This window comes from Puccinia triticina, chromosome 16A, assembly GCF_026914185.1.
Source record: "Puccinia triticina chromosome 16A, complete sequence".
Taxonomy (NCBI): Eukaryota; Fungi; Basidiomycota; class Pucciniomycetes; order Pucciniales; family Pucciniaceae; genus Puccinia; species Puccinia triticina.
In genome coordinates this window covers 447,658-472,876 of record NC_070573.1, presented here as the reverse complement: position 1 = coordinate 472,876, position 25,219 = coordinate 447,658, and the positions used below count along the sequence as shown (strand labels likewise).

The following is a 25,219-nucleotide window of genomic DNA, read 5'->3' as shown; positions in this document are numbered from 1 at the left end:
ACGCTCTCATCTGGTATTATTGTATGCAACCCCGTGGATGCTTGGGCTGCCGTGGCATGTTCCCAGACCCGTTTCAGAGTTGGTATCCAAATACACCTCTTGGCTCTTTTCGCATTGCCCCTTTCAATCAACTCTTACATATGCGCTCACTGCTCAGCGCAATCCACAAATTAGTATTTATTCACCAATCCCAAGCCCCTATAGCATCTTTTCCCCTCAAATGCTCACTGCTCTACTATCACTTCACGACCTCGCAACTGTTCAGACGCTTTTTGAGTGCCCAGCAGCCGAGCAATTAAATTAAAAAAGTAAGCCAACCTCCGAACTGCCCTTGTGCCCCTTTGCAGCTTGCAGAGCTGCCAAGGGGCCTTTTTCTGCTTTCTGACAACCTGATCATTGGTACTGACACTCTTTACGTGCCCAGCGCCTAACCGATTGACTCACAGAGGTAAGTCAACCCTGTGAACTGCATTGGAAATTGCACCTTTCTCTTAATGCTGATGGTGTGCGCTTCCGATTTGTTTAGACGCCTGGGAAGCACGCAGAAACCGACCAATTGATTTACAAAGGTACGTTCTCTCTTGGAAGTTGAATCGCTTGCATGCCCCTTGGTGACACCCTGCCGATAGGCTTACAAAATCTGCGCAAGCGCCGAGCAACCGTCCAGCTTACTTGATCAAGAGGTAAGCCGACCATCCGCGCTGCTCATTTGCCCATTGCAGCTCTAGGGTTGCCTGTTTCTGCTTGCTGACACCCCGCCAACCTTTTAGACACTCCACCGACCCTTTCAGAAGCCCCACCCACCCTTTCAGACGCCTGCCGACCCGTTCAGACGCCCTCCGACCTGTTTAGACGTCCTCCAACCCGTTCAGACGCCCGCTAACCCCAATTGACTTCAAGAGGTATGCCAACCCTCCTCGCTGCTATTTTTCCTCTTTGCAGCTCTGCGATCGTGTTCCTTGTTGTTGACACCACACCTTTTTAAATGCTCCACCAATACGTTCAGACTCACACCGGCCCATTCAGACGCTCGCCGACCCGTTTAAACGCTCGCCGACCCGTTCAGACGCCCCCGACCCATTCAGACGCGCGCCGATCCGCTCAGACGCTCGCCGATCGGCTCAGACGCTCACCGACCCGCTCAGACGGTCGCCGACCCGCTCAGACGCTCGCCCACCCGTTAAGACGCCCCCAACCCATTCAGAAACCCCGCCAATCCTTTCAGACGCTCTGCAACGACTAAGCAGCCAATTAATCAACTTCCAGACGTAAGTCAAGCCTTTGGGCTGTTCACAAATTCAATAAATTTCTTCACAAGAGCGTGGTGCTTACCACTCCAATTTCACTTGGTAACAGTATCAAACAGCGAGATCATTGGAGTGTGTCATCATGGGAAAAAAGAAAAGGTATGGACTCACATCTATTCACAGGGACATTGATACTGATCGATATTTCTCTTGTCACTTTTGCCTTTTTCTTTGTTGGTTGACTGTCTTGCAAATTATTATAATGACTATGTTGATGAAATGATTGATCTCGGGCGGACATTCTCCCGGGGACTTGAAATTATTCTTCTAGTCATAAAAATAAGAGCAGTAAAGCATCTTGCCAAAGAAATAAGGCAAAGCGATCAAGGGAAAACAACGCTTTGATGCAGGAACAACTTGAGTGGAAGGACGGGTCCGTGATTTGGCATCGGGTCAAATACGAACCTCACAACCTCTATCCAAACATCCCTTGGGTCAATGACAAACCAACCCGTATTCCAACTGCCGCCGAAATCGCATCCGCACACAAACAAGTCAGATCATACCGATTTCTCACCTCCGGACTCAACGTGATCAAGGATCCTCTTGACAAAAAGTCTGTGATAGCCATTGTCGAATTCACACCCGTCAAAGAGCTCACTAGTTCTCAAATCGAAGATCTCAACTACGTTTCCAATTTTCTTCATAAGTCTAAACGTTTTATCAATGGTGTTCACTCTTGTTCTTGAGTTTGGGGTGGTCTCATGTGGGCCATTGGCTGGAGGAAGTCATATGATGAGGACCAGATTGTAGGCCGATACATCAAGGCATTCAACGAAACTGAAATGCGGGCCTTTGATGAACATTACGTCAAGTCTTCTAAAGTTGGTCAAATAATCGGAAATCTCTTCAAGGATCTTGCTCACACTCCATTCCAAGACAATCAAGACCTCATGAAGAAGTATAATATCCCCTCCTTTCCAGACCTTGCTTACGGTGAACTTCCACAAGAGTCTACCTGCACTCCTCATATTACGTTTACTACCAATGGGTTTTTTAATCCTCCGCACAAAGACACCGAGGATATCTCTCAATTTGCTTTCGTCTTGTTTCTTCCAACTCGCACTTCTGATTACACTTTAGTAGACTCTTCCAAGTATGACATCAAATCGGGGCCTTTTATTTTCCCTGATCACCGTATTGGTATTGATTTTGATCATCAGCATGGGATTGTCAAGATGATATGGCAAGCGAATAAATATACTCACTGCACTATGCCTCACTCTAAGAGCTCTCAATTTACTCGTCTTGGAATGTCCATACAAATAAACTCTGCTTTAGCACATACTTGTGATAAATATATGAAGGGTTTTTACACTAGCATAGCCCATTATTTTGGCGATCATTTTTTTTATATGTTTCGTAGTATGGGTAGAAGTACTTTAATAGCTACTTCAGTCACAATTTTGTTTTACTTTACGCTTTTCTTCTCTTTCTAAGATTTTACACTTGTTATCCCCAACCATGTTCTGATTTAATTACAAAATCCTCTTTCAACACAATTTGAGCCTCAAGAAAATATATATGTATCAATAATTCAGGAAAAGGGTGACTTGAGTTATGAGAGAGAGCCTTGATTTTGCATGTTTTCTGAGTTGGAATTGATTCAATGAAATAATACACAAATGAGAATGTGGCGTAAAAGCAGCCATGACCTCTATTAGCATACAAATAGCCATCTAAGCAATTAACTCTTAAAAACTAGTAATTATCATGATTACAAAGGATATAAAATCAAACAACTAGATTCAGGACTTGAATTGATCTGAATTGACTGGATAGAGCATAGTGAAACTCAGAAATATTAGAATGAATATTCATACATAGTGGATTTTATTCATATCAATCAGAACATGAATTCAAAAGACCATTTTCATTCAATAAATAGTAGCATATGAATTAGCCAAGAAATCAAGTTTTAACTGCCAGAGGTTTGATTTGTTGAATGTGTGTGCACAGAAATTGAATCTTAAAATTCTAAAAGTTTCAAAGAAAATTTACTTTCAAAATATCTTTGCAATAGAATCATGATAGATTAGACTAAGCTAGGAAGGCCAGTTACAATAACCACATAATTTATAGAAGAATTATAATCAAGAATTCATATCAATGGACCAGCAAAAGATTAATGAGAAGAGTGCACATTTGGAATTAAATAAAGCATTGGTTTGAGCCATGCAAACAGATACATGGCTGTGAGGTGAAATTGAGCCTTCAGATCAGACTATATTTTCTGGTGTGGGTCACAGATATTAATTTGAGCGCCCGCAAAAAACTACGGGTCACCGGTCAGTCCAAGCTATGCAGAGTTCTCTTGCATACATTTTTTTCCCAAACTCGCAAGTTGTTTGCTGTCCAATACATACCATTCACCACAAACAAATTCAGCTCCTCCAAGTCCTACTTTTTCTTAAAACCATCACTCCGTTCTGAAAATTCATGCCAGCTCAATCTACCAAACAAGCTGGATACACAAGCGATGCTTCCAAGGGTCAAGTTCGTCGATCCTCAAGAGTCACCACCCCTATCAGGAGATCTGGAATGATCAACCCTTCACCAGATTCACGTCGTTCAATCACCCAGCCCCTTTTGTCCAATAGAACTGCCACAGAATCAAGTACAACTCAACCCAGAAAACGAAAGGCACCCTCAGAGTTTGATTCAGATTTGATCTCCCAAGACACACCTATTGCCACCAAACGAAACGGAAAGAAACCAAACAATTCAAGTTGCTCTCAAAGAAATCCTGCCAACTCCAAAGCTCAATCTTCCCAGGCTACTGATTATATCCAAGACTCCGATGAAGAAAATTCAAAGGCACAACCAAAACGGAAAAGGCGCAACCCTGAGTTTGACGATGCCAAGGATTTTTTTTCTGATCCATTCCGTCGCAAGGATGATGTAAGTCCTAAGAAATTTTTTTTATGAATGATGCTATAACTCATCATCTTTCTTTTTTATTTGAAGCCTTCTGATAAACCACCACAGACATACAGCTGTAAATGGTGTAAAAAATAAGTGCGAGTTTCTCAAAGCAGCTTTTCAAATCTTCGTGCGCATCGTGATGGGTCTCGTCAGGGTGGAAGGATTTCGGAAGGATGCCCAAAACATCGTGATGCTATTGCTGCTGGTGCCAAGCTGCCTCCGACCACGCTTGAAGAAGACAGACTGAAAAAGGCTGATGGAAAACCTGGAACAATCACTCACCATTTCACCCCAGTTGAAAAGTTCAATAATGTTGTACTCAATCAGATCTTATCTCTGTGGTTGTTACGTCAAGCAATCCCTTGGACTCGAGTTGAGGACGCTTATCTGCAAGCAGCATTTCACTACTGTCAAGCCGGTGCCAACTTGTTTAAGCGAAGATGGGCGGCCGATTTGGCTAGAACAGTGTACTTGGACTTACAAGCTGCAATGATCAAACGTGTAAAAGTGTGTAATTTAATTTGATTTTTTTGGGAGAATTACTGACTTATCTTGTTGAAATGATTTATCAATCATCAGGATACCAACAGCAAGTTCAATCTTATACATGATGTTTGGACAACCAAAGGGAACCGTTTTGGATTTATCGGCGCTTCAGTTTCTTTTGTTGATAACGATTGGAACTACAACGTACTCCATCTGAGTCTCAAACTTGTTGCTTGTCACCACAGAGGGAGCTTGTTGGCTGAGCCAGTAATCAACGTTTTGAAGAAGCATCAACTTCAGGGAAAGATAAGTTTTCTTGCTTATACGGTAGATATCCAAAATCTAATTGGTTTTCTTTTTCTTGTAAATACATGCTATGCCAGACTACAGATTCGGGCTCAAACAACGGTACAATGGCTTCAACAATGCACTCCCAATTGCGTCTCCTTGAAGGAACCGACAAAATCGAATGGGACTACAATACGATGCACATTAAGTGCTTTTGCCACAAGATGGCATTGGTTGTTAATGCTGGTTTGAACGAATTAGGTATTGAAGCCCCACCACCACCAAAGATCAAGAAATCTTTTCTTGGCGCTTTCCCCTACTCAGATAATCTGGAGCGAATCTTGGAAGAGGAGGATGAAGATGCTGCAGATGGATTGGTAGAGGAAAGCGATGCTGGTGACAATACGGATAGCGATATTTATAACGAGGATGAGGATGACGTGGTAGAGGACGATGATGTGGTAGAGGACGATGAATATTCTGAACCGGTTGAGAGAGAAGATAAGGCGAGAAGAAGTAGGAATGCTGGAAATAAGAGTAAATCTGCTACAAACAGGAATGAGTCTAATGAGTTGCATGATTTGACTAAAGCAGTAGGTTTACGATCTTCTATCTTGTATTTTTCTTTTATTTTTTGCGTACTGACTGAACTATAAGAAAATAGTTGGACTTTGTAGTTAAAAAGATAACTGGCTCGTGTGTATGGAGACAGAAATTTGACCGTCGTGCAGCAGGAAAAAACCTGAAGGGTCTGATTGCAGGCTACGGAATTCGCTGGAACATAAAATATCAAAGCCGACAGCGTGCCTATGAGGCAAGAGAAGTAAGTATTTGCGCTTCAATTAGCTTTACAATTAAAATTTATCACTGATAGCTTTGACTGTAGGTTATCGATTCAATGCTCCACGATGAGTATGTTAAATACCAAGATCAAATTTCCAAATCCAGTCGTAAAGAAAATCACAAGAAGTTTGGTCACTTTAAGGAAATTCAGTTCTCAAATAAAGAATGGTTGATGATTAAAGAATTAAACGAGGAGTTAGAAGTGAGAAAAAAAAATTCAAAAGACGTATATATGACTTTGTTCAAGAAGCTTATTTTTTTTATCAGCCTTTCAACCGTCTCACCAAATTGATGGAGGGTGATGGGCCTACAGGTGCATTTGTGTTGCCAAATTATTATCAAACAATTAGCGATTTGAAAAAGAAAGAGGAAGGATCCGACCGAGGAGATGCGTTACATCCGATGTATATTAAAATGATTGAAAAGCTCAAGACCTACCAGGACGAGGCGCTTGAATGTGAAACTCTTGTCATGGCAACGATTCTCCATCCAACATTTCGCTTGAATCTTTTTACGCATTGCTGGCCTGAAAAAGCTGACGAGGCAAAGAAATTATTGGAGCGACACTTTTTCAAGCGAGACAGTATGCTACAAAAACAGAAAGCTGAAGATGAAAACAACTCAAAGAAAATGAATCCAACTGTTGATCAAGATGATATCTTTGAGTTGTTCAGCGCTTCAGCTGTCGAAGAAAGTAAAGAGCTTGAAGTTTACATCAAAAACATGGATTGGCTACCGGGACCGAGGGCAAAAGATCCAAAAGCGCTGTTGGTATGGTGGAAGGTGTGTTTTTTGTAATAAACTCATTTCAATTTGGAAATGACACTCATGTTTCATAACCTACAGGATCATTCATCAACTTATCCTGTTCTTGCATCCTTGGCGAAGGACTACCTAGCTTGCTCAGCATCTTCATGTGCGGCTGAGCGTATATTTTCTTCCGCTGCCGATGTCTGCTCAAGTGGGCAAGGTAGCTTAATACCCCGTACTATTGAGCGATGCGTTAGTAGTCATCTGTGGCTCAAAGAAGGCATACAAGTTACAGGAAAGTTTTCCAAAGCCCAAAGTATTGTTTCTGCTTATACCGAATTTTGTGAAAAACAAAAGTAATCTTTTTCAAATATTTTTTCTTGCTGCTTTGCACCTCTGAATCAAGTTTTTCTTACCTACCAAAAACGATCACATAAAAAGTTAAAAAAATTATGTAAAATATTAAAACAAAAATCAATTGATGTTGCGACTAGTCTTATTTCATCTTTTTCCATATCCCCCACCCACAAAAAAATTCCCTTTCTATGTTCATATTTACTCCCCTGCACACCCAATTACTTGTTTTTTTTTGAATATTTTTTTTCAAGTAATTGATTGTGCCGGTTTCATGTTTGGTATCCTGAAAATATTGATTGGGTAGATTTGCCTATCTAAGTTTCACTGAGAGTTAGTGCAAGTTACACTAAGATTTAGCGCAAGTTACGCTCAGATTTAGCAAAAGTTACGCTAATACTTAGCGTAGCTGATATAATTGCTAGGCTAATACTCAGCATAGCTGATATAATCACTATGCTAATACTCAGCGTAGCTGATATATAGCGTAGCTGATACATAGCGTAACTTTCTGAGTCGCTAACACCGCTAACATTCAGAAAACAACAATTTTTTTAAGTGTTAACTTCCTTCTCCTCTTGTCAGCTAACACTACGCTAACGTTTTTTTTTTTTTTTTTTTTGAAAAAAAAAGCGTTAGCTGCCAATTTTGAGCGCTAACAGTAACTTTGGTGTAGCGTAGCTGAAAAAGCTAACACTACGCTGCGCTACAGCTATTGTTAGCATAGCTGACCCAGTGTTGGTACAAGTGGTGTCAGAAGATACTAAATACAGGCAGAAAGTGGGGTGAGAAATGAAAGATGATGTCATACTAATGCAAGGAGCGCATAAACAAAGGGGAGAATGTCAAATACAGAGGTACTTCATGCAAGGGGCGCATGAGTGGTGTCAGACCCATGCAAGGAGTGCATAAATGAGGTGGGGACATGTCAAATACAGAAGAAATGGGGTTGGTCCCCTGCATAAGCAGTGGAGATAAGAGGGATGGAAAAGAGTATGTGTTTGGCTGGGGCTGAGTATATGTATACCTGGGAAAGGTGACTTGAGGGGTGTGACAGGTTGATGACTGGGGCTGGCCGTGTCCATGAGGGTCCAAGAGGGTGTAACTTCCAATCCAGCGGGGTTCCAGTGACGCTTCCAGTGGTGACTAGGGGTAAAATTGGCCGTAGAATCCATTTCTGAGGTCCATTTGGTGATATCTTGAGGTATAGGGTGAGTAAATATATGTATGAGGAAAAACTTTTGATTTTTCACTTTTCCGTCTACCACAACGCTAGGAGGAATGAGAGTGAGAAAGAGGGATGACAAGAAGGGAACTCGCCTAGCTGGTGGAGAGAGGGATGCGGTCCGGGTCTCTGCGGGACTAGGTGGTGCGAGGGGAAGGAGCTGACTAGTACCCTTGTCACGTGATAGGTCCCATGTAACCTAGTGAACCCTGCGGGGCGCGCGGGGCTTCACAGAGTCCACCAGGGCTTACCCAACCGAGCAAGCCAACATCAAGCCAATAAAAAAAAAGATTTTCCAAATAGGTTTTCCGTGCCTGTTTCCGTGTAAGGAAAAAGGCTACATAGGAGAGAAATTACAAAAAAAATATGGACTTACTTCGCGCACTGCAAAAAACTCTTTGCGCACTGCACAGTGCGCGCAGTCCCAAACACTTCGCGCACTGTGGGTAAAATACACAATTTTTTCAAGAGTTTTTTGACTAATCAATAGAACGCCTTTTAATTGGCCTCTCTGAATTTTTTGGGAGTTTTTTGAAGCATTCTTCTATGTTAAAAAAATCATAAAAAACTAGAACAAAGGTAGGATGTGGGACTTTTGAGTCTTACACTGCTTTTCATGACCCGAACAAGCCAATTGCTATGTGGATCAGTCACGTGCGGGTAGCAGCCAACGATCTCTTTATGGTCAAAGAACTCCTGACCAATTGTCAAATTGCCAACCATCTTGTCAGAGGACTCAAATTGTCTTGGTCTAATGTTTTGGATGCCATTGTCTACACTGCAACGGAAATGTCTCTTGAGGACATCATTGGTGCAATGGAAGCCCACAAAATCAGCTTAAATGGCAACAAAGCTACCAATATGGCCTCTGATTCTGTCGCCTACATTAAATGTGTCGCCTGTTCAAACTGCGGAAAACACGGACATCAATCCAACAACTGTCCTAAACCAAAGAACTTTGGCAAAACCAAAGCTGGCGCCACTACCGCCGTCAAGCTGGGTGACTATGAATCAGGCTCTTACAACAACAACAACAAAGTCAACATGATCTACGAGTAAGTGATCCTCAACAGCTATCAAATTTTTCTATTTCTCAGTACACTACAGCTACACTTTAGCCTACTTCATGGTTATTCTCCTACCACTAGTTTTTCTTAGCTTCTAGTAGTACAATTTCCATCTTTTCAATTTTATTAACAGTACTGATATAGCTTGGCTATCAGCAAGGGAGGATGTTGAGATGGTGTAGCCCGTATGTAGTTGTTGTATGCTGGTACATAGATATGCTTCTACCAAGCAGCCCATTACTACAATCTGGCCTTTTTCCTCACTGAATCTAATACATATATCTTCACTGTAAAGCCCCCATCCACGAGCACCGGTAGCCCTTCAGTTTCAGTCCCTGATGTCCCTCAACAGTTACGGATAATGTAACTTCCCATTGTTGGCCAGTTAGCTGTCCAAGGCTATTTTGAGCAGGCAGGCACATTTGTTGGATCAGCTTTAATGGACAACAAATGTGTGACCTGTGGCACTGCCAGCATAATTTTAGAGACTGTAAAATGAAGATTTGTCTGGTGAGAGTTGAACTCACAACCTCAGCTAAGCTGAGACACATACTAGAGTGCTGCCTTTACCAACCAGGCTACAGACACTTGTGGCTGCCAGCTGGGTGGTTGGTTGGTAGCAACACTGGGTCGCTACGCTAACCATAGCGGTTAGCGTAGCGTAGCGCAGCGCAAATGCGCTATTTTTTAGCGTAGCGTTAGCGCAATTGCCTGCATATGCGCTAACGCTATGCGCACGCAGTGCGCAGCTATTTTAGCTGATAGCGTAGTGTTAGCGCAGATGCGCGCAACTGCGCTAACGCTACACATGCAGGGCGTAAAAGAGCGCGCGCTACGCTGCGCTACAGCGCCTTTAGCGGGAAAAAAGGGCTTTTTTTCCGCTAAAAGCGCTGTAGCGCAGCGCAGCGTAGCGTAGCGACTGTAGCGGCGCGCTAACGCTAACAAAGAATTGGCGCGCTGTTAGCGCAGCGTAGCGGCGCTAACAGCGCGCTAACGCTATGCAAAATAGAAGGGCGCTTTTTGCCGCTACGCTAACGCGTAGCGCTGAAATAGTGTAGCGTAGCGTAGCGACCCAGTGTTGTTGGTAGTGCTTATGGGTCAATCCAACAGCCCTCCATACTGTGGTGATACATCATGGTAGCAGACTAACAGAAAACTCAACATTTAATTGGTTGAGATCAACCCATTTCAAATTTGTTGAATGCATCCCAGTTAAACTGGGATAGCTTCAACCCAGCCAATTATGCTGGCAGTGTGGGAGCAGCAATGAGCTTGTAAGCTAAAGGAATCAGTCAGACTGATGATAGGTGGATGCACACCTGCGGAAAAACCAAATGAAGAGATGAGTTTGATGATTGATTGAAAACAAGATGAATGGTACAGCATTCAACTCTTAATCTGTTGTGGTGAGAATCCTTGGTTGTCATTATTCCTCCCTGCCCGCCTCTTGACTCCCTGATACTCCAAATGTGGAGTTTGTCCACCCCACCTCTCAACAAGGAAAGAATGTTGGACTAAATACAACTCATTTAGGTCTATCTAAACTCATCAACTAGTTTTGCTCCGCAGCAGAGCAACCGCTTGGTATGTGCCTCAATAAGCTTCAGGCTAGCTGGTGTGAGAAATGCCGTAGCCTGAGGCTAAATTTCAGGTTTAGGCTCACTAAATAAGGGGTTTCAAAGTAGACCCACGCATGCAACTTGCAAGGCAAGGCAAGCCGGCGTTCAACTCAGATGTTAAATGTCAACTTGCAGTCTCCTTGCAAAACCGGGTTATGCAAAGTGACCTGCATGCACACACGAGTCTACTTTGAAACCCCTTAAGAGCATTCACATTTGTTTGCTAAGTTTTTGGGTTAAATAAGCCCGGGTTTGTGGGCAGGTTAGCTGACAAGGTTGCCTTCTAGTGGGCAAACACATTTGTTTGGTCAGTTTCAGGCTAAAGTGAGCTGAAATGAGTTGCAGACCGCCCTAGCCTGAGGCTAGATTTCAGGTTAAGGCTTGCTAAATTTAGCTGACCTTAGCCTGAAATCAAACCTGAGGCATGTTGACCCGGGGTTAGCCCGGACCAATGCATTTGCCGCTTGGGTTAAGTTGCCCAAAATCATCAACTTAGGCCCTGTTTGGCAGCGTGATTATTACACAATAAATAATCTTGCCATGTCCCCCTACTGTAAGACATTACTTTTCCGCCTGATCTTTTGGAAGTAAACTGCCAAGCCTTATGAGGGTTTACTTTCAAAAGATTATCCTAAGAAGACATGTTTTACCATATGTAATGTAGCATGTTTCCTATTATTACGCTGGGTAATATGACGCTGCCAAACAGGGCCTTAACCCGACAAATGTGAATGCTCTAATAGCACTCTTCACGTAAGCTAAACATCAGCAAGATTGAAATAAAGTTAATTGGCTGGGAAAGTATGCTGATGTATATCTCTCACATGGTCATAGATTTCTTACGTGAACAGTGCTAATAGCGGGATTCAAAGTAGACCCGCGCATGCCACTTGTAAGGCAAGGCAAGCCGGCGTTCAACTCAAATGTTGAACGTTGACTTGCAGTCTCCCCGCAAAACTGGGTTATGCAAAGTGACCTGCATGCACGCGCGGGTCTACTTTGAAACCCCCTGATATAGCAAGCCCAAACCTGAAATCAAGCCTGGGTTTGTGGACCCGGGATTTAGCCAGGACCAATGTGATTGCCATTAGTTGGGTTAAGTTGCCAATGCTCTTAGTAAGAGTGTGGGTCCGCAGGGTCCCTCAAGCTAAGTCCTCAGTACTACGTTCTCTCTACCCACGCACAGTGAGCTTTGCCTTGCGGGAACCAATTTCCCCGCAGTCAAATATGTATTCATCCGGACAAGCCATCGGAATGTCTCCTCAAGGAAGGCACTTGCGTCACGTTAGGGTATAGGCCATCGGGGCTGCTTAGAGCGGCGTGGGCCTCTTGAGACTTGGTACACAGCTCTCGAAGTGTTAGATGTGTAGTATTTTAGGTACAGCCGGCACCGTTTTGCATGCAATATGTTCCTGAAACGCTCGACCCGACCCGAGGGCAGACTGTTTTCCAAACGCGTAACATTCACCAGCATTTCAGTCTGACAAACTTTCCTGACAGACACACATACAGGTTCTTGAAATCAGACTTCTGCACCTCGGACGTGCCTCACTTTGCTGTGGATCTCCGGGAGTCTTGAAATACTCATTTAGAAACCGTTCATTTGCGGTGTATATTTATCCTGCCAGAGTCCAGCGCATTGGTCTCTGTCCCCATCTCTTTATCCCATCCTGTCCCTATTTTCAGAAAAACTCACCTCCGCTGATCCTTGCAACATTCTGTGAGCAAATCGCCTGCTCGTTGGGCACACGTCGTCAATTGAAGTAAACCTTTCCTCGTCTATCAGAGACCAGCTGGTGATCTCTGCCGAAGCCCACCTAGTCAATAAATACCCCAGGCAGAGATGACGAACGCATTATGGCAAGGCCTTGTGTTTTCCAGTTTTCTTTGTTTCCTCGCCATCCAGCCCTCAAATGCTAGACACCATCATCACAAGATCCGAGGTCAGCAATGCCGAACTGCCATGAGCATAATTCCATCCCATTTCACCTACAACAACACGGTCACAGCAACTGCCACAACCAATACCACGGCTGGAGCGGCAGATGCCACCAAGCACCACATTGCTATAACAGGTATTCCATGGCAGTACGCAGGAAAGCCTATCGAATCTACCGGGGGGCCGGTTCCGCAGGCACTCACAGTAGCCCTACCGGCCAATCAGACGACAGTACCGGGTGCACCTGCTTCGGGTAATCTCACGTCAACTCGTAGGTCTTACATTTTCTTCCAGTGTATTTCTTGTTCACAAAACACCCTGGTTGCTGACCTTCAATCCTTCGAGCAGTTTGCTTCGATGCGGGCGTGTTGTACTCCTGCACAAAATGCGAGAGGACATTGTGTAAGCGAACTGTTTTTTGATCAAGCGCTACTCTCAGGTGTTGCTCCAACGATAGCTTCATTAAATTTACTCGTCTTTTGCTGGAACTAGACGGTAAAGAGTGTTACAAGAAAATCGGACTTGACGAGCTGGAAACAGCCAACTCCGGAACAATAGCATGCACAAAATGGTACTCGCGAACTGGCTATGCCGAGGGTGGAGGTGTCACCAGTAGGTAGCATTTTATAGGGGATTGTCCTGCAAAGTGCCTAACCCTGTCTGCTTTTTTGTCTTACAGTGTGCGGCGCCGAATCTGGAGAAGTTTATCAATGCTCGCAGGATGAAGACCTAACTCGTTCGTATTATTCCGACTTCGTTTTAAACTTTTATGCTGTTCCGCCAATCACCAACCGAACCCGAGTTAAACTCCCATTTTTGCCCATATTTTTTTCCTTGTCGTAGAATGCGGCTCTTGCGTCGAACTCGGGATCACCAGCGAAACTTGAGCATTTCAACGCAGCAACCTCTTGTGCGGGACTCGGGTCGATCCGCGAACATCAAGACGGCCAGATGCAGAAACTGAAAACCACCCGGGTATAACAACTTTTCTATTTTCCTGCCAACTTTCATATTTGCATGTGACAATTTTTGAAACATAATTATCTCATTCAACAAACGAATTACCTTTTTATATATAAGCTTGATATTATTCAAAAAAATCCTGTCGGTTGGTGGCCTAGCTCCCAAGTCATAGATTGTTCATTTTCTTATGGTAAATATGCACCCCTTAAAAGTTGCCGATCAAAAATTACAATACAATGTGCCCATAGTGTTCCCGTGAATTCCAAGACCTCAGAAGAGCTGGCAAAGGTGTAAAAAAGATATCGCATAGAACAGATGGAGGCTGCATGGCCATCAGTTCATATCATCAATCTTGACCTACCAGACGGATCCGGATTCCACCGGACGGGGTCCACAGAATCTTTGCCTTCACGTCTTATTCTCTTATCAAGTAATACAATTTGCAGGTCGCTCTGAACAGGTTTGAACGTCCTGACACATACATCATAGGCGGATGCCAAGCAATGGGGGTACATATGGCTGGAGTGAGGTCGTGATAAACCGCACATATTTCTCATTGTATGTATCATCTCTGGACTGGAATTGCAAGAAGGAAACCTCAAAGCAAGTGTTGAACCCTACTACATATAAAGCTCCGTCGGTTATTCACGGAACGAGCTCCGGAGTACTCCTGCGTTCAGCCGTTCAGGCCTGTCCAGATAGCACTGGACAATACGTCATCTGACCCATCATTATCACAACCGAGATTCATTTCAAATTCCGCCTCCAACAATATTCGCTGCTCGGTGTCAACCGCTCGAAAGCATGAGCGGTGGATGTATTTACTCCTTCCGGGCAGATCGGGCCACATCGGGCGGGTGTCAAATTCATGACATTCATCGGCGACAGCGCGGTTGTATGAACAAATTCAGATTTCATTTCTACAAAGTCGAATTGAACGATTCAAACCATACCAATGTTCTGTTGAAGGGTGGGGTGTCAACCGTTCGAAGAGTTGTCAAGGATCGAGGAAATTGGAATGTTGCAAAGTGACCGACGGACACTCCCACCATCAAACCCAGGGCCACAATCCTTCAACTTCCGCTAGACAACTTCCGCAGGCCTGTAGATAAACAATGTGTAATGCTGTCTACGGTCATTCTCGGCGTAGCCAGCCAGATAACCCCCCGATCAGAGGTCTATCATCTGACTCGCGAGATAAAAAGACGGCGGTTGTTTTTGACACGCTCACCGTGCATGCCATCCCACTACTCGCCGTCACAAGCTGCATAACCCACATCGATTAGCCGAAGTTTACCTGTCACACACTCCCCGACTACGATTTGCTTTTTGCATTTGAACGCTAGGGTCTGACAACCGTGAAGCAAACTACCCTTTTCACCATGTACTCAAATTCGATACGCACCGGCCTCTCCGCGTTTCTGCTTCTGCTCATCCTGGGCCAAAGCTTCAGCCGACCTCTCAGCGATTTGGTATGCTTTCTAAACTTGTGGTAATCAGGCGGAACTGTCCTCCCTATGCTAACAACTGCATTCTCTTCTCTTTTCAGAAACGTCGAGCGGATGTGCTGGGGGTTAGTAGGATGTCTCAAATTACCATGCATTTTTTTTGATGAAAATTTAGATTTCACTCGATTAACTGGCTAATTATATACCTATTCCTGTTCATCAGACTGGAATCACATTTACTAGAAAGACTAGTCAATTTTCACATCCTCGTCCTTTCCGACAGTCGGTGCGTGTGCATTTGTCCACCTTTGCCCTCGAACTCCCGGACCGAATTCACATGACTGATACCCCGTTCTATTGCCCTTAGCTAACCTCTTCTTCTGGAGACACCAACGATAATTAATTCCTTGGCATTGTTGTCGGTCATCCTCTTGCAAAATTCGATATTCGAATCGCCAATGGTATACGTGCCACGTAAATTCAGGACACTTTTCTATTGCTGTAGTCCTCGTTTTCAAAAATACTACCCTCGATCTAGGCCGTTCTCCGCGTCCCTTTTTTATTACTGTGGTCCTCTTTGTCAATGTTTGTTACTTGGTGGAACAAAGACTGAAAAACTAAGTGAACTTTCGTCGTAATAATGGTCTTGCGTACTAACAGATCTACTTGAACTCGATGCCCTGTTTTATTCCTCTATTAAAATTGTTGATTTTGTTGTAAAAACATGTGGACATGATGTGTCATTATTAGGCCAAAAACTTAAATTGCATCGGCTTTGACATCTCTAACATTGAGACAGACAAAATTCCTGTTTAAAGGATTGTCTCTGGCACCGGCAAAACTTATCTTGCAGCGTTTGGTGAATATATATAGCTTGAACCTGGAGTAAGGTGCTATTTTTAGATATTAGGGAATCAACTCCAAGTCCCAAGGAAACCCCTGATAGTCAATATCTCTACATACACGGCGCTTCTTTTTCTCTGCCTCATCCGGAAACCTGCCTGAACCTACCCAGAAAGTGCATATTGTGCCAGTGGACACATTGTGACCATTTCCCCCCCTCGGAGCCTACTGACTGTGTTTGATGTATTTCAGACTTTCAGTAAATAATTAAATACGTAGTTACCCTTGATGGGCGTGCTAACGCCTTGCATGATGAACCCCTTACCGCTGGATCCGCTGCAGTACAAGAGAGAATTCACATCTGGCCCTTGTTTGCAAAGGAATGATGTCGGGGCATCTTGTAATCTCTATTTCTATGTGTGGGTACGTACTTTGGGTTATCGTGTGATTCGAGTGGACTCTCACTCATCCCGGCTCGGCGCGCCTCTCGTATCCTAACTACACAAACAGCTGATTGTAATGTCATTGTGTCTCAAAACATCCATAGTTTCGATTGGAACACTACCTCCGAGTTGCTTTTTGCCTTGTGCTCACTTAAATCTGCTCCTTCTCAAAATTTGGATCTCAAAGTGCCAGGATGCCCTCTGAGTCTAGCCCTCTTCTCTCCTTTAGCGCCAAAACAAACAATGATCTTACCGCTAGTAACCACGGAATTCTTCGGGAACTTTGGGTTATCTATCTAATATATCTCTTTACAGCTATCTTAGGCACCATTAGCATCGGGTCAAAACTTCGTATCAAAACTGAAATGATATATAATTCAATCTCATGGGACTCGGCCGATGTGTTTTCGAAACAAGATTGTCTATCAGATATTGTGGACTCGCGCGTTACGTGGCTCAGGACGATTGAATCAGTCACTCTGGGATGTTTTTCCGCCCTTTCGACGGGATATTGGAGCCATTTAGCCCAGACGCGCGGTCGCTCTCTCGTACTCTTGATCGTCTTTCTGGGTCTCGGCTTGAATGAATTGATCTTTATCCTGGTCAAATGGTTCGAATGACCCACCAATGTGCTTTTGATTGGCTCACTGGTGGAAGGGATTCTTGGAGGACCGGCCACATTGAATACACTGTGAGCAATTATGAACCCCCACATCTCTGCTTGTAAGTATCTTTCGAACAAGAGAACCTTCTAACAGACATCCTTAATCTACCTTTAGAATCACTGGATATGTACATGATCATCTCAGTCTACATCATCTTTCCACGGCAACGGGCCTCTTGCTCTCTGCGGGCACTGCCATGGTTGGGTCAGCAATTGGGCCCTCGTTTGCCAATTGGCTGATAGGTTTCTCCGGCGCACAACTTATGGCTCCATCCTATGCTATCCTAGCCTGCTTGCCGCCTTTGGCGCTCATGACGCGTTTACTTTTACCACATGGGCACGTCACAGTCAGAAGTACTGTTTCGGATTATTCACAGACTGGAAGAAGAAGTATTCTTGCATCCCTCCAAATTTTGAGGTCGTCAATACATGGAGACCATAACCTGCTGTTGCTTGGAATCTGTTATGGCCTTTACTGTTTCATCGCTGGTTCATCCACAGTCAAGTTGCAGGTCAGTGTACCTAGTTCTGTGCGATTGATTTCGAATGATTTAAATTGCTAAAATTTCGCCCTCATTTTTTGTTTGTCTACCACTCTCTTAGTATGCAGCGTCCAAGTTTGCCTGGGATGCCGTCGAGATAGGAGAGTACTTGACAATAGTGGGTGTCAGTAAAGTAGCTTCGTTGCTTTTCATCATTCCGGGTATTATGTACGTTTGGAATCGAAAGACAAACGATTCTCAAGTGGCAAATTCTCTAGTGGACGGCTCAGTCATGGAAGGTCAAAACTTGCCGGGTGACGTGCATTATGGAAGAATGGACCAAGATTGCAGCAACTCGACCCTTCAAGCAAAGCCAGCGGCTGCGGTATTTGGCTACCCGAGCACTAATACAAGTCAATCGAGTCTCACCCTTTGTCAATCTGAGATAGATGCAACTGAGGATGGCACCAGATGGAAGGCCGCGACGATAAATCAAGAACTTGCGTTGAATAGATTCCAGATGGCATCTTCAATTTCTCGACACAACTATCAAACCAGTCAGTTATCTTTGATGCCTTGCGAGAAAAAAACCATGTTATTATCCACTGAAGCTTACCTTGGGATGGAATTGCCACCACACTCCACAGAGATCGATCTCAGCCTGGCGCGATTTTCGATTGGATGGGGCGTAATATGTAGTGTTGGTTTGGTTTTCAGTCAGAATATGCTGAGCTTCATCATCCCGTCGGCTTTGGAAGCTCTATCTCGATCAACTGGGCCCGCGATTCAAGCTGTTGTACTAAGCTTAATTACTATCAACAATAAAAACATTGGGAGTACAGATGTTATTTCAAGCTTCTCTTTGATTGGTATCTTAATGTACGACCTACTTGGTGAGTTTTTCCGACAGATTGGCAAACTATTCATCTGGTACGGTAACTTATTTGTGCCACTTTTATCCATATCTATCATAAAAAATAAAATACCAACTTGTAGGTCCGTTATTTTTTGGCACAGTCTATGTCAATTCACGCTCAACAGATTTCAGCAAAAGCTTCTTATTTGTGATTGCAGCATTGAAAATGACAAAATTGACACTGATCAGGTTTGTTAATATCTCGGGGAAAAACAATGTTGATGAAGAAAGTTGTCGCAGGGATGAAACCGGCGACTAGGAGCAGAAAATAATAATAAAAACAATACATTGCAGGCCTTCTTTCTATTTCTTCAAGCTTATATAGATCTTCATGTTGAAACTCGCCCGATACTCGTCCTTAAACTCGTCAAAACTCGCCCTTTTCATTTTCTCGCATCAATCTGCGCAAGCGCGCGCTCAACAACACCGCGCGACTTGGATCATCAAATCTAACCTAATCAATCACTAACTTAACACAAGTCCCCCCTGGTGGGAGGCTCGCTGTGGCTCGCCGCGAAGCGGCCCCTCCCGCAGGGAGGTACTTGCGCGTAATGTCAAAATTTTGGCTGGGAAAGAAATCACAAATGGCTGGAGGGAAAATATTAAGCCTCAGCCAGCCTCCCCCTCAGATCCTGTGGACCTGCCCCAGAGCCAAAAGATACTTCTGGACCTCAGCTTTCATTTGGCACCAGTCTCATCTCCTCAATCCAAACCATTTGCACTGTACCAATGTTTTAAAAATAAAAAAACATGAAGAAATGTAAACTAAGGATGCGCAACCATCATGCCTGGTGGATCCTGGATCTGCAAACCCGCAGATCCTACACATGTAGTGTTGCATTTTGTTGCAGATAGGAAACTCAATTGTGCATATTATCAGAAAATCCAAAAATGGATCTTCAGAGCAATGTAATATCCTTCAGGATTCCTTTGAACTTCAAAACAAATTCCTTCAATCAGTTTTGGAGCTTTTTGCTCAAAACTTTGGGTGAGGGTGCGCATCAGCATTGCCAATGAAACTGTCTATTCAGTTTTTTTGTACACATTTTGCTGATTTTTAAATAATTATTTAGTGGTTTTGGGGTTGAATATCCTTCCTTTCCCTGCCAGACTTCAGAAATTAGGCGTAAGCCTCTCCTGCGTAGAGCCCTCCGGGCAGGTTCCCCCGGACCCTTCGTTTGAGAGGCTTAGTTAAGCTAGAATTGATCAGGTATTGCCAACACTCTCCCTTGCTCTCCCAATTCTCTCCCCTGACGAACTCTACCACTTTTGTCCATCGCGGAATTTGCACCTTCAATAACGGTACATTCAATGCTCCGCTCAGGATCAACTAACCACAACACTCATCTCATCAAGACTCTTTGCTCATCTCAGCAAAGCTTTAACTTGGACAGCCTGATTAGCTTCCAACTTGGTGAGAAATGCTCATCAAGCATTTCCTCTCAGTTTTCCTATCTCTAACCTGTTCTTTTTTAACTAATCAATGTTTGTCTCTCAGTCTTGTCGTCAACTCAGATCCTCTCTTCATCATTTACTTGTTGTCACTTATTTGCCTAAAACACAGGGTTTGTTATTCTTTCCTATTGTCTCAACTTCAACCTGTTACTAATCCTTATCAACTCTTAGCTCCTTGACATCAATCTATCTCCTCACTTCTTAGTTGTCCATTCTCTTATCAGATTCATCAACTTCAGGGTTTGTCTCCTTTTTCTAAAACTCGATTCTATTTACTTTCAGTGTCTTATCTTTGTTTTCTTCCAGTTCTGGTCTTTGATATTCAGCAATAAAAACAGTCAGGTTCTTTACTTCATACCCATAATGCCAAAGGATTATGATTGATATATCCAATAATAAATCTGGTTCCTTTCAATTCATCATTGTCAAGCTGTAAATAGTCTGTTGGGTCAATCTTTCAAACTGGGTTGTCACGTGTTGATCACCAGATTATTGCTCCAAATATCAAATCATACTTACTTTTAGATATGAATGGTCAAGCAACTTGGTTCAAGTTTGCTAGTGTGCAAAGGTGAGACAGTTTTTTTGTCACAATAATGCCCATCGCTCATCACTTGCTCACTAAGGATGAATTGTACTGGGGTTGGAATGGTGGGTTTTCTGAATTGGCCATGTACCCATTTCATCAAAAAGAGGATCGCCACAGAGGAGCTCACATGACACTACAGCTTTGGTTAATCTTTGCCTGTACCATGGGCTTCAATTTTGAAAAATTCTTTTGTTTCCCTCTACAGAAAAAGTGAAAACTAGAGGAGGATTCAATTGTTGAAATTCTTCACATTTGGGATCAAGACTACATTTTGGCCGGGGTTAGTTTTACTTCTAAGAAATTGGCCCTAATAATTTGCAGATTTTTCTAAACAGACCTGCTGACAATTTCGCTGCGTGGAGAGGCAGTCGGTGACTTGAAGTGCGCACACCCCCTGAACCCTTTCCCGATTTGGAGTGTGTATTATCCTGGCAAGCCCGAGGTGGTCAACACAGACTTCAGTGGGTCGAAGTTTCCAGTCGACTACCTTCTATTCCAACCTCGAATCATGGCAGCCGTCGCCCTCAACGGAAACGATCCCAATGGAAACCCTCCTAAAACAAAAGGTCTTACCCGTGGTCAACTGAAGCGGTTGAAACAAAAGCAGAAACCCAAGCGACCAACGACGCACTCCAACATCAACGGAGTATCCTCGCCTAAGAACGTAGGTCCATCCTAGACAGTATATCAACCAAACGAGCTATCTCCTGAATCCAATTGGTCTTCAAAATTAGGATACCGAAGGTTCAGCTGATCAACGAGATGAGACCAAGGAGGATGATAAAACCGATAATCTGCATTCTTCAGCATCGTCAGTAATCGATGATGTACTAATAGGTACAGGTGACCTGGATAACCCTACTCGTGAACTTTTTGCCGACGTCTTTGCAAAATTCCAGCCTACCGATCAGGATGCTTCCGCCATGGTTTGTACTTCTTTGGACCAGCGTTTCGCGCTAAATATCGAGTTTTTGTTTTTGACTCCAGAAACATGAGACCGATTGATCCGAATTGATTAAACTTGCCCCATTTTGAAATTTCAGGAGGAAGAAAAATCCGAAGATCCTGGCAAAGGCCAAGTGATTTATTCTGATGATGAAATGCCTTCTGAGTGAGTCGCGGTTCAATTATGCAAATCAAGCAAACCGGTCTGACTCCGCATAAATATTGCTCTCTTCATTACCAGTGGTGATTCAGATGCACCGAAGCCTGACGTTTCAAAGCGCAAACAACGTAAAATGGCACGACTAACTGTAGCCGAACTGAAAAGATTAGTCAAGAAGCCGGAAGTTGTCGAATGGGTCGATGTCACAGCTCAAGATCCGAAATTATTGGTCCAGCTGAAAAGTTATCGAAACACTGTACCGATTCCGATACACTGGAGTCAAAAAAGGGATTACCTGCAAGGCAAACGAGGGATCGAAAAACCCGCATTCCAGCTTCCAAGTTCCGTTTTTTAACCTTACCTTCACTTTAACCTCTCAAGTTATTACATACACGAATGCTTACCAGATAATGTCGCTTGATTCGCCACTTGCTAGGTTACATTGCCGACACTGGGATTGCGACACAACGCGATGCTATCAAAGAAAAAGAGTCCGAGCAATCCCTGAGACAGAAAACCAGGGAAAGAGTTCAGCCCAAGATGGGCAAGATTGACATTGACTATCAGAAGTTACATGACGCCTTTTTTAAGTACCAAGTACCCCCAGTGATGACCAAGTTTGGTGAAATGTTGAGTGTACCGTTTATTCTTGCTCTTGGAAGAGTATACACAGCAGGTTCCAACATCCAAATCAATATACTTAATCTGGTTCGCCAATTTCATCATAGGTACCACGAAGGCAAAGAATTCGAAACAAAATTAAAAGAAAAACGGCCGGGTGATTTATCCGAAGATCTGAAGGAAGCTCTTTCTATTCCTCCCCTGGCTCCTCCTCCCTGGCTTATCGCAATGCAACGATATGGCCCACCTCCCAGTTACCCAAATCTCAAAATTCCCGGACTCAACGCACCGATTCCCGACGGGGCACAATGGGGCTATCATCCTGGTGGCTGGGGCAAACCACCCACCGACGAATTCGGGCGCCCATTGTATGGGGATGTATTCGGCCAAGCTCCCAAGTTTGACACCGACGCGGTAAGTAATCAATCTCTCACCTAATCCCCTTTATCAGGAAGATGGTCGTGTTGACTCCAGACTGCCTGTCCTCCTTCAAGTACGGGGAACCCGTTTCAAAAGAGCTGTGGGGTGAAGTGCAATCAGACGAGGAAGATGAATCTGAGGAGGAATCGGAAGAAGATTCGGATGGCGAAGGAGCCGGACCATCCGGCGATGGAACGCAGACTCCAACAGGTCTGGAGACACCATCTGGACTTGCCTCGATTACTTCGACCGTTCCTGGAGGACTAGAAACGCCAGACTTTATTGAATTGCGTAAACGCCGCGAAGGTACCGGTGCCGTGGAACCCGAAGCTGACAATGGGCCTAAATCATTGTACCATGTTATACCCGAAAAGGAGACGAAAATCACTGGCTTCATGGGCAGTGACCGAGTTTACGATGTTCGTGGCATTTCGCAACATGGACACAACGTATCCATGCTTGGACAAGAAGACAGAGGAACGAAAGTTGGTCCCAATCTCATACTCACTGTCATACTCTTGAGAATGCTTTGTTCGGGTAACTAAAACTTTTGTTCATGTGGCCTAAACAGCGCAAAGCAAATGGAGTGGATGTAGCGTTGGACCCCTCCGAACTCGAAGGACTATCTGAGGAACAACTGAGACAGCGGTACGAAGAATCCCGACAAAGATCCAGTGGAGGCGGGGTTGGCAATCAACAAGGTGGCCGAGAGGATCTTTCGGATTTGGTCGCCCAAGAATCTGCCAAACGTAAAGGGAGAGCAGATGGCACTACAAATCCCAAAAACCGGGATCGCGAGAAAGAGAAGTTTAAATTCTAGAAAGAGCTCTCGATCTTACTGTTTTGATCTCTATTTTTGTGTTTTTTCCTGTTGGTTTGCGAGCTGAGTTGAATCTAACCTAAACAAATCTGGATTGAGAGAATCCACCATAGATATTGTGTTTTGAAAAAAGCTTGGACACTTACACAACTAGTTCTACAGTGGAAAGTCTAGAAGCTACACTTTTGGGGTCTGGGAGGCACTAGTAGTTGGATTTGAGCAGAATCTGTGGATGAACCCCATTTTTGGAATATATCAAGTGAAGTTGGTGTTTTTGTGATGGAGGGGGGGATTGCTCAACTGTCCAAGAATTATTCAAAACACAATATGTACTTGATGGAGAATCAATCCCAGCTATCAAACCCCCCAGCTGGGTCCCTGGCCAACCAAGCAGGCAACACCTTTGTACCTATTAGGTGGGGACAACTTTTGGCTTGCCCATGGGAGTGATATGTGCCTGCTTGATGAGGACCTTGGCAAGTAATTTTGTAGACACTTGGCAAAGATGGATTCCCTTCCGCTCGCCCAGGAGGCTTCCTCTTGGGTGTGGAAATGACACCTGCTTACCAAGGTCTGGGAATGATCTCGGGCAAGCGGGTAAATGTTATACATATACTTGGGGCTTCTTCTGCTGGCGCATGATTGCAAGGAAGATTCCTCCTAGCAGTTAAAATTGTACCTGCTTGCCGGGGAGGCTTTCCAAATGGGTATACCTTTGTACTCGGTGGGGATGAATTTTCTTCTATTCCCCCGGATGACTCTTGTTGAGGAAGATTTCTCGGCAAGCAGGTGCAAGGTGCTTGCGCAGGAGGAATCCTCCCGGGCAAGTGGGGATCCGCTTGCCGGGGATGATTCCAAGAAATATTCCTCCACAGCAAGCAGTGAAAAGACCCGCTTGCCGGAGAGGCCTCCTCCTTGGCAAAATCATCATACATTCTTGCCAATGAGGACACTTTTCCAAAGAGCAGCTACAAGGTGTGCCCGCTCGCCTGATACATACTTGGCTGTCTCAGGAAACGTTTGCCTCAGCAGGCAGCCAGCACCTGCTTGCCAAGCAGAATATTCACCTGCTAAGCTGTTGTATGCACCAGCATGCCGGTGAGGAATCACGCTTGGTTGCTCGGCTCTGAGGGCCGGTGTCTATGTATGGGCTCATCCCGGCTTGTTGGCTACACCACAGGAGCAGTTTGGTGAGAGTGTAGCTTGCAAGAATGGGTGTTGATAAATGCACGCCCCCCTCCCGGGGGCATGCCCACGCCCACACCCTTTGCACCTGAGTGTAACACATTGCCCTACCCCGAAGGATGTCTCTTGCACCAACACTTGGGAGCCACTTCCACCAACTCCCTCAACCATACTTGAAAATTGGTCCCGTCCAGGCTTAAGGTACACACTGAGAGCCTTGCCGTGGCATCCCTGATCAGTGAAGCCTTGGCCCTGAGTTCCTCTGGACCAAAAGGGTTAGTTGTAGAGAACACATGAGAAGGTGGAGGAGGTGGCGTAGCAGGTTCAGTTTCCATGGTGTTGCGGCGTCCACAATAATTTTGCCTGAAAATGTCGTTGTTGCCATCGTCAGAGTGTCCGTCCACGGGATTCAGCATTTTGTTGAGCAGCTGATTGGGTAGTGATGTTGAGCGGGGAGCATTG

General features: G+C 44.3%; 6 protein-coding genes across 6 annotated transcripts; all 6 read left to right on the top strand.

The window, feature by feature from the left end:
* Positions 1 to 220: 220 nt before the first annotated feature.
* PtA15_16A58 (uncharacterized protein) lies at positions 221 to 5,603 on the top strand (the record flags this gene model as incomplete). Its single annotated transcript, XM_053164134.1, has 8 exons — positions 221 to 259; positions 527 to 569; positions 1,007 to 1,268; positions 1,357 to 1,459; positions 1,658 to 1,936; positions 2,036 to 2,444; positions 5,331 to 5,494; positions 5,601 to 5,603. The coding sequence occupies 8 exons, from the start codon at positions 221 to 223 to the stop codon at positions 5,601 to 5,603; spliced, it is 1,302 nt and encodes a 433-aa protein (XP_053027707.1).
* A 7,104-nt stretch (positions 5,604 to 12,707) lies between these two features.
* Positions 12,708 to 13,690, top strand: PtA15_16A57 (uncharacterized protein; the record flags this gene model as incomplete). The annotated part of the gene is made up of 5 exons (XM_053164133.1): positions 12,708 to 13,074; positions 13,152 to 13,205; positions 13,296 to 13,415; positions 13,483 to 13,539; positions 13,647 to 13,690. 5 exons carry the CDS (start codon positions 12,708 to 12,710, stop codon positions 13,688 to 13,690), a joined length of 642 nt encoding a protein of 213 aa, XP_053027706.1.
* A 1,458-nt stretch (positions 13,691 to 15,148) lies between these two features.
* On the top strand, positions 15,149 to 15,617 carry PtA15_16A56 (uncharacterized protein; the record flags this gene model as incomplete). Its single annotated transcript, XM_053164132.1, has 4 exons — positions 15,149 to 15,238; positions 15,316 to 15,339; positions 15,438 to 15,500; positions 15,582 to 15,617. 4 exons carry the CDS (start codon positions 15,149 to 15,151, stop codon positions 15,615 to 15,617), a joined length of 213 nt encoding a protein of 70 aa, XP_053027705.1.
* Positions 15,618 to 16,694: 1,077 nt separating this feature from the next.
* On the top strand, positions 16,695 to 17,120 carry PtA15_16A55 (uncharacterized protein; the record flags this gene model as incomplete). Its single annotated transcript, XM_053164131.1, has 1 exon — positions 16,695 to 17,120. One exon carries the CDS (start codon positions 16,695 to 16,697, stop codon positions 17,118 to 17,120), a length of 426 nt encoding a protein of 141 aa, XP_053027704.1.
* Positions 17,121 to 17,427: 307 nt separating this feature from the next.
* PtA15_16A54 (uncharacterized protein) lies at positions 17,428 to 18,821 on the top strand (the record flags this gene model as incomplete). The annotated part of the gene is made up of 3 exons (XM_053164130.1): positions 17,428 to 17,676; positions 17,768 to 18,581; positions 18,664 to 18,821. 3 exons carry the CDS (start codon positions 17,428 to 17,430, stop codon positions 18,819 to 18,821), a joined length of 1,221 nt encoding a protein of 406 aa, XP_053027703.1.
* Positions 18,822 to 21,114: 2,293 nt separating this feature from the next.
* Positions 21,115 to 23,572, top strand: PtA15_16A53 (uncharacterized protein; the record flags this gene model as incomplete). Its single annotated transcript, XM_053164129.1, has 8 exons — positions 21,115 to 21,270; positions 21,341 to 21,532; positions 21,650 to 21,717; positions 21,793 to 22,052; positions 22,148 to 22,340; positions 22,440 to 22,746; positions 22,827 to 23,237; positions 23,324 to 23,572. The coding sequence occupies 8 exons, from the start codon at positions 21,115 to 21,117 to the stop codon at positions 23,570 to 23,572; spliced, it is 1,836 nt and encodes a 611-aa protein (XP_053027702.1).
* Positions 23,573 to 25,219: the final 1,647 nt, after the last annotated feature.